The sequence below is a fragment of the Nannospalax galili genome, unplaced genomic scaffold, assembly GCF_000622305.1.
Source record: "Nannospalax galili isolate Female #2095 unplaced genomic scaffold, S.galili_v1.0 scaffold856, whole genome shotgun sequence".
Taxonomy (NCBI): domain Eukaryota; kingdom Metazoa; phylum Chordata; class Mammalia; order Rodentia; family Spalacidae; genus Nannospalax; species Nannospalax galili.
Window position 1 is genome coordinate 1,547,990 of NW_008339573.1, and position 9,355 is coordinate 1,557,344.

At 41.5% G+C, this 9,355-nt stretch overlaps 1 protein-coding gene across 4 annotated transcripts in view; it reads right to left on the reverse strand.

Moving 5' to 3' along the window:
• The window catches only part of Pkd2l2 (polycystin 2 like 2, transient receptor potential cation channel), a 101,457-nt gene that overhangs the window by 39,842 nt on the left and 52,260 nt on the right, over positions 1–9,355 (reverse strand). For 3 of the 4 annotated variants that reach the window (XM_029564129.1, XM_029564130.1, XM_008834326.3), the window contains 2 exons: positions 7,205–7,338; positions 4,901–5,157 (listed from right to left, as the gene is read on the reverse strand). In XM_029564129.1, coding sequence (XP_029419989.1) covers positions 4,901–5,157; positions 7,205–7,327 — 380 coding nt within the window. In that variant the 5' untranslated portion in view covers positions 7,328–7,338. The remainder of the gene's footprint in view (positions 1–4,900; positions 5,158–7,204; positions 7,339–9,355) is intronic. The other variant, XM_029564131.1, reaches the window with a different exon arrangement.

Consider the following 9,355-nt stretch of genomic DNA (forward strand, 5'->3'; position numbering starts at 1 on the left):
TGTTACTATGGAATTTACTCTGTGATCAATTGGTGTGGTGTCATTGTGATATTCATTCTGTTAATTGAATTGCTCTACTTCAATGGAATTTTCTCTGCCAACTTCCCCCTCTCCTCCCTATAAAAACTTTGTGTGAATGTTCATTAAATGAGACTTGATCAGAAAGCCTGTCTTGTCTCCATTCTTCGCATCCCTTGTCCCTTTCCGTCCCCTCTCCTCCCTCCAGAAACCCACGTTGACTGTCCTGCGGGTCGGGACATGTCCCCAAGACTGGTGACCTGAATTCATTGACTGGAACCTGCAGGGTGGAAGGAGAAAACCAGTTCCCACAAATTGTTCTCTGACCTCTGCATGTAAGTACATATATGTGCACACAGTCTCTCTCTCTCCTTTCTCTCTCTGTCTCTGTCTCTGTCTCACACACAATAAATGTAATTTAAAACTGTTTTCAAAAAATATATATAACTAAAAAAAATACATTATATATATAATTTTTATTTCTCTGTCCTTCTGGCTTTTAATTTATATAATTACAAGAAAACCAAAAGAAGAAAGCCTTGATTCCTCATTTCAGACTCTTTATTCATTTTTCCCAAAACATTTTTGAAAGGTCATCTGGCTTAGATTTGTGCTTCTAATAATATCCTTCCAGTAGGAAGGTGAAAGCTGACCTTACTAGGAAAAGTTCTTGCATTTTAATGATGTTTATATTGCTTTTTTTTGTGTGTGTCTTTTTGAGATAGCATTTCCCTATAGCTGCAGCTGGCCTGAAACTCTCTATGTAGACCAGGCTGGCCTTGAACACACAGAGACCTTCCTTTGCCTCCCAAGTGCTGAGATCAAAGGCACGTGCCACCATGCCCTCATTTTGCATTTTTGAGAGTTTTCTTATATAACTGTTAAAATGATACAGGAAAAACTCATTTTAGTAGGTAATTTTTTAAAATAATGCAGATTATTTATTTTGATTGTGGAGGAATGACAGATATTAATTCACAATTCCAATTAAGTATAAAATGGCAAATTAAACTGAATCCATAGTGGTAATTTGAGTATTTAAAGAATATGTAGGAGCTGGCAAGATGGCTCAGGGGCCAAAAGTGCTTGATGCCAAACCTGATGACCTGAGTTTCATTCCTGGAACCCACACGGTGAAAGAAAAGAATCAACTCCCACGGGTTGTCCTCTGACCTCCACATGTATATCATGGTACCAGTGCCCTGGCACTCATAGACAGACACACAAATAATGTATAAATAAAAATAAAGGATATGAGTCGGGCGTGGTGGTGCATGCCAATTAATCCCATCACTTGGCAGGTAGAGGCAGGCAAATCTCTGTGAGTTTGAGGCCAGCCTGGTCTACATAGTGAGTTCCAGGCCAGCTGGGGCTACAGAGAGACCCTCTCTTAAAAAGACAAAAATAAAATAAAGCAAGAAGTATAAGTCAGAAGAAATAATTAAAAGAGCAAAGAGTAGCCAGGCACGGTAGTGCACACCTTTAATTCTAGCACTTGTGAGGCAGAGGCAGGCAGAGCTCTGTGAGTTCAAGGTCAGCCTGGTCTACATATCAAGCTCCACACCAGCTGAGGCTACAGGGAGACCCTATCTCAAAAAGACCAAAAAGAAAGAAAGAAAGAAAAAGAGCAAAGAGTAACTATTTCTACAGGGCATTATGAGCAGAAAGGGTAGCTCTTTGTAAACACTTGAATCATTTTATTTTTTATTTTTGTCTTTTTATTGATTGTTTTTGACAGGATCTCCCTAGTCACAGCCCACCTGGAAGTCATGATGTGAACCAGGCTGGCCTAGATCTCACAGAGATCCACCTGCCTCTGCCTCCTGAGGGCTGGGATTAAAAGTGCATGCCAACACGCCTGGCTTGAATGATTTTAATAAATACTAAATATGAAAATGTTTACTGCCAGTCTATGATCTTCATAGGACACCTACAGTCCGAAGTGTGCACAGCACCCACAAGTAGCTTCTTTGTCAAGAGGAGGTGGTGCAGTACAGTTACACAATGGGATACTATTCAGCTATTAAGAAAAATGAAAGTATGAAATTCACAGGTAAATGGATGGAACTGGAAGCAATCAGGCTGAGTGAGGTAACCCAGACCCAGACAGACAAAACTTGCATGTTCTCTCTCATAAGTGGATGCTAACTTTGAATCTTTAGATATGTGTGCTTCATTTGGAAAATCCATAGAGGACAAGAAATTAGTAAGGGGCCCTGGGAGAGAGATTCATTGGAGGGGAGGTAGAATGCAGTGTTAGAAAGGGGGAAAGAGGAACAGTGGAACAGGAGAGGCTAAATGGGGTGGGAAATGGGAGGGCATGAGGGAATAAGGGGAGGAATAACTAGTACTAAAGGTCTTCTGAAAAACTCATATGGAAACCTAATACTACAGAACCTTCTTAAAATAGATACATATACAGTATAAAAGAAGTTTAAATGGAGTTACCCTATAACAGGGGACAATGCCCCTACTAGATACCATAGGCTAGCAAAAAAAAAAAAAGCCCAATGCCAAGAACAGACTCCCTTGTTTTGGACTTGTTGATGAGGGGCATGCCATAGACCCTCAAACAATACTAACTTTTGGTTACCTGCCAGAACTTGATGGTAAGACACTATTGCTGAAGACACTGCATTCATGAGTCACAGAACAAACGTGGAGAAACCAAGTTGGCCCTGACCTCAAAGTTTCATCTCTACTGACTAGCATACCTAGTACTGGAAGGTGCTATGCATACTACTAAAAGAGAAAAGTAAACATCAACCATACCCAGCTCTGAATCCCGAAATCTGCAGTAACAATTGTCCTAGCAAGACATGCCCACTGCTGCAATAGTGGCACTACTGTTAGGGAAGTAACCAGCCACTTCCTGACTGGATTTAAGGCTTGCTGCAAAAGATGGAGCCCATACTTTGCACTGTTATCAAGACCAAGAAATTGTGACTAGATAAGTCACAGGCTATAGGGGAGAACCTACCACTATATTCTGTTAAATGGACATAGTATTAAATGGACTCCTAATGACTTGTTATTCCCATAGATTAATACATCTCTCAACTCTTAGCAGAGAAGCTTCTTCTTGCAGCAAATGGCAGTTAACACAGAGGCTCACGCTGGTCGATATGCAGAATAAGAGACTGTGGAGTCCATGGCCCTAAACGGGATACCTATATCACACCCTCTCCTCCCAAGACTCAGGGATCATTTCAGGAGGAGGGAGAGATTTAAGAGCCAGAGGTGCTGGATGAATATCAGGAAACTGTGTTTTTCAGACACAATAGGGCAGTTGCATATATGAACCCACAGCACTTGTGACAACACACATAAGACCTGTGTAAGCCCAAGCCAGATGAAAACCCAGAATGGATGGGGGAATTGGTCAAGAAGCTCCAGCCCTACCTAGATCCTCTAGCTGAGGATCTATTGACAACTGAAAGCTCTTAGGGGAGGGAGAGTCAGTTTTCTTAAAGGATGTGATTCTGGGTATGTTGACCAGGCTCCAGGGGATGGACCCACACTCAAGGGCATTTGGGGAACTCAAATTAGACTTGAGGGGCTGGAGAGATGGCTCAGTGGTTAAGAGCACTGATTGCTCTTACATAGGACCTGGGTTCGATTCCTAGCACCCACATGGTGACTAACAACCTTCCATAACTTCAGTTCCAGGGGATCTGACACCTTCTGACCTCCATGAGCATTGCATGACGTGGGTGCACTTACACACATGCAGACAATGCACTCATATACATAACATAAAAATAATGAATAAAATATTAAAAAATTAGACTTGATAGGCCTTTAAAAAATAATAATAGAGGACATGAAGTTAGGGAGGATAGTAGGATAGGGGTAAGGCTGAGGGAGGGGGTCTGTATACGATCGAAATATATTACATGACATTCTTGAAGAATCAATAAAAATATTAAACAAAAGAGGAGGTGATGCCAGTGGCCTTGGGCTTTTGCATTTCAGTATGAAGTGGTGAGTCTACACTAGCATCATCCTTAGCCATTCTGGAGAACAATGGCAATGACATCTTTGGGTGGCCTGCAGAGTATAACTACCTCTTTTAGTACTGTTAGCTACAGACAACATTACTGAAGCTAGGCACAGTGAGAAGGGAGAGGAGTGGCAGAGGATACCTCAGACTCTCCCTAAGGATCCTACAAAGGTTTCGGCCACAATTAGAAAAGCTGATTGACTATTGTAGGAGTGAAAAATAGATGTTTGGGGGCTGAGAAGATGGCTCAGTTGGTAAAGTGCTTGCCTTGCAAGCATGAGGACCAGATATAGATTCCCCCTAATGTAAAAGCCAGGCATTGTGGCATGTACTTCCAGAGTTCAGGGGCTGGAGACAGTTGGATCCCAGGAGCTCATTGGCTAGCCAGCCTCGCAGAATCAATGAGCTCCAGGTTCAGTGAGAGACCCTGCCTCAAAAAGAGAAAAAACGGTAGAAAGTGATTGAGGAAGACACCAAGTGTTGACTTCTGGCTTTCACATTCATGTATATGCATGAACACACGCACACACAGACACACACACAGACAGACACAGACAGACAGACAGACACACACACACACTCACATGCTATTTTGCCCTGTATCCAGTATGACTATACATTTCATATACCAGAGAGGCAAGCACATCCTAAGGAAAACAAACAACAGTATAACAAAATATCCCCCACAAATCAAACATATTCACTCTTCTAAGTGCTGTTATCTCTGTCTTCTTTTAATTCTATTGTCAATACATATTTAATATTGTACTTACCAGTTTCCAGCCTATGCTACTTGGAAAATAGACATATTTTTATAATTTTTAAAAGATACAAAGGTATCTGCTAGAAAAAGTTACTGTATAATTTTAGATTGCTTACTCTGTATTACTTTTGAGGCCAAAATCAGACACGTCTTCATTTTCAGAAGTGTATTTATCATAACATTCATTCATCAAAGACTGAAAGGCTGGGTAGACCTTGCATGTATTGTTGCGGACTTTCAACTGCCGGACTCTGGGGACTCCTAAAAGTATGTTCTCATAGTAGATGCGACTGCTGTTCCTCAGCGAATAGAGCTGCTGGCTATTGTACCATGAGTCCCAGTACAGGCCTTCCAAAAGGGGTCCTTCCATAAACTTCACATAGAAAGATAAACACCATAGGAAAAAGTTTCATTTCAACAGAATCTTTATTCACAACACTGTGCATGCAATTTTGAGTGTGAAAAGTATTGACCAAACACCATTCATGGTAATGATAAAGGCTGTGGTGGATGGTCCACACTTACTGACCCTCATGATGTTCTAGGCATGTCTCTAAGCATGAATATTAATTCATTTAATCATAACCTTCCTTCTCTCCTTCTTATTCAGTGAGCTGAAAATTGTCCTCTAAGTATTAGAGTTGATTATAACCACACATTATGACTTCATTCTAATGCTGTTTGTACCCTTCCCCCCATTTCTCTCTCCAATTCTGGCCACAGTGATTGCTACTTCTAACTCGGCCCCTACCTGCTCATTCTACGAGATCATAAGCCCAGGATTCCTTTCCCTTGTGTCTTGTCATCTTTGCCATTAGCCATATGTGTGTCTCAAGGTAGAACAATAAAAAAGAGGAAGGGTAACTTCTGTACCTTGAATCCTGCCAGACCAATGATTTATGCATTTAGCCTATGTCACACAACTCCCTTTTTTATATTAGATTTTCTCATCACTGTGAAAAAATGCCCGACTAAACCTCTTAAGGGAGGAAAGATTTATTGTAGTTCATGGTTTCAGAAGTTTCTGTCCATCTTAGTGGGAAGGGTGTGGCAGAGCAGAGCAGCTCACATCAGGGTGTCCAGGAAGTAGAGAATGGCTGCCCTCTAGCAGCTTTCCTCTCCCCTTTTATTCCACCCTGCCAGAGTCTGTGGGATGGTGCTGCCCATATTCAGGGTTGGTCTTTCCCCTTTAGTTAATCCTCTCTGGAAATAGCCTCACAAAGGTATGTGTTACTAATCTAAATTGCTTCTCTGCCTGAGTTGATAATAAAAATAAGCATCACATCTTTTGCTCTCAGAAAATGATCACGTATCACGTATCATCAGTAAGTTTCAGTTTCCTACCATGACATGATGTGACCTTTATCTAATTTATAATCAGGCCTTTTCTACTTCATCTTCTCAATGCCCTCAATGCCAAACACAGCTCTACATGAAGAATTTCACATAGCACACATTGTTCCCTATTCTTAGGATACTTTCCCCTTATCTGTGCTTTAAAACTCATCAGCACTGCCATCACTTCTGAAAGCCTTCCTGGTCTCACCCATGACACCCAAATGGTACTGGGGCACCAGAAACTGCTGCCCTCTTGATTCCTGCTTTGCAATATGATTTGCTATGTTAAGTGCAATGGAAAACCTAAAACTATTTCAGTGCTGATGGAATGATTCACCTATATAGTTTAAAGCATTATAAAATTATGTTATACTTTAGTTATGTTATGATACACAGGTTGAATACAAAAATCATGAATATTATCTTTTCTGGACTGTTAAAGAATTTTAAAAAATTTTATTTATTATTTTTATTTTTTGTGCATGAGTGTATTGCCTGCATGTAGGTAGGTGCAGTCATGTGGTACAATGCCCATGGAGTTCAGAAGAGGGAGTCAAATTCCCTGGAACTGGAGTAACAAACGGTTGTTAGCCACCATGTGGGTGCTGGGACTCGAACCTGGGTCCTGTGCAAGGGCAGCTGGTGCTCTAAACCACTGAGCCATCTCTCTAGCCCCCAGTTACAGAATTTTTAAGAGTAATTGTCAACATAAGTCTTATATATACACAATTGTAGACTGACTTTAGATTCTAATACTCACATAAGAAACAAATCTTGTATTTTCCAAAGGAAATGGGAATGTTTGAAAAAATATCAAAAATTTGAAGTTATAGTGAACAGGATCACATTGTGAACATAGGCTCTCAATAAACATTAACTACTGGCTGACTCTAACAAAGAAATTATCTTCATTTTCACTTATTCCTTTGACAAATATTTCCTAACCACTTTTTTTTCTGCAGAGCTAGGACCAAACGCAGGACCCTGTGCTTGCTAGGCAAGTACTCTACCACTGAGCTAAACCCAAATCTTTGGGCTATGGACTATCTAATACTACTTTATCCAGTCACACATAATCTTACCTTCCAAAAATCAGTTATGCTTTGAATAGACTTAAAGTTGGTTCTTTCATCATTAGGTATAGAGGTATCCAGAAACAGAGATGACATAACCTTGTTTAAGTAATACATATGTGGATTGGCCATTCCAAAAGTCACTAAAGAGAAGAATTTTTTAAAATTTATATTTAAAAAAATTTAAATTTATATTTAGATAGGTGTGGTGGTGCATACCTTTAATCCCAGCACTCAGGAGACAGAGGCAGGCAGATCTCTCTGAGTTCAAGGCCAGCCTGGTCAACTTAGTGAGTTCAGGTCAGCTGGGGCTATAGGGAGACAAGGCAGGAACTCAGAGCAGGAGCCTAGAGCACAGACCATGGAGGATGGCTACTTACTGGCTTGCTTCCCTGGCTCATGCTCAGCCTGCTTTCTTATACAATACAGGACAATCTGGGCCCTCCCACATCACTCAACAATCAAGAAAATGCCTCACAGACATGCCACAGGCCAATGCAATGGAAGCGATTCCACAACTGAGGTTTCCTCTTCCCAGATGTGTCAAGTTGACAGCTAAAGCTATCTAGCACAATTGACTTCTTGTCAACTTGACACATAAACACATCACTATTAAACCATTTATCCCCAAGATATGATGTAATATTACAACATCAGCAAGTACAACCTTAAAAGTTCCAGTCTTAAAAAATTCAAACATTTTAAAGGTTCAAAGTCTCTACTTTAAAAGTCTTTTAAGTGGAGAAGTGGATTGGTGGTTAAGAAGACTTGCTGCTCTTCCAGAGAATCTGGGTTTGATTCTCAGCACCTACATGGCAGCTAACAACCATCCATAGCTTTAGTTCCAGTGGACCTGACACCCTCTTCTGGCCTCTGTAAGGCATTGTACACACGTGGTGCACTTACATACATGAGGCAAAACATTCATACACATAAAATAAAAATGACAAATATTTTTCAAGGTCTTAACTGTGGGGTCCTGTAAAATCTAAAATAAGTATTGTCTTATTTCAAAAGGGAAGAATCAGGTACACTTAAGCAAAACCAAAGTCCAGCAAAATAGCTCAAGGATGGACATCTGGGATTCACTCATGGTCTTCTGGGCTTCAAAGGCTTTGGGCAGGTTCACTTCTCTGACTCCACTGTCTGCAGCACACATAGCTTGTCTCATAGGCTCAGGTCAGTTCCACTCCACACTTGCTGCTACCCTTGGTGGTTGTCCCATGACTGGTATTTCCAATATGTAGGGGTCTCATCTGCAACTGAGGCTTTACCTTCAAGGACCTCTCTTGGCCTCTCAGGGTGCAAAGTCTCAGATTCTCTTCATGATCCCATCAGTATCCACCAAACAAGAGGCTGCACCTTTACCAATGGCCTTTCCTGGCCTCTCACAGTGACAAGCCTCATCTGCTCTCCATGACCCCCTCATGCCTTCAAAACCAGTACCATATGGGGGATTCTTATACATTACCAAGTCCTGCTTCCAGTTTGAGATGGAGCCTCAGGCTTCCTCTAGACCACAGCTTCTATGTGCTAACCTGGAGGAAATACTTCCCAGAAGATTTTACCTCAATGATGCTGGTCTCTTGTCACTCCTTGCTACTCACAGCTGCTTCTTCAGCCCCAGTTGACCAGAAACCACAGATTTTTAGCTCAAAATATCATACAAACAGTCCAGATAGTCTTTGCTTCCCTTGAAACTTTATAAGCCAGGCCTCCATTGTCTACACCTCTTTCAACATTCTTTTCCAAGTTCCTACAGAATAGCTCACTAAGTTCTAAATGCCCAAAGGCTTTTCTAGTCCAAAGCTCCAAAATCTTCCACAATCGTCCCAGAAACAACTGGATCAGGTGCCATAGCAATAACCCACTCCTGGAACCAATTTCTGTTCTAGTCTGTTTTCAATTACTGTGATAAAAAAAACACTTGCTGTGCTGGATAGCTTTAGTGTCAACTTGACACACCTGGGTTGAGGGAGTCTCAATTCGGGAACTGCCTCCATTGGACTGGCCTGTGGCCATGTCTGAGGGGCATCTTCTTGATGAGTGATGTGGGAGGGCCCAGCCCACTGTGGGTGGTGCCACCCCTGGGCAGGTGGGCCTGTGTTGCATAAGAAAGCAGGCTGAGCAGGGGCCAGGGGAGCAAGCCAGTAAGCAGCA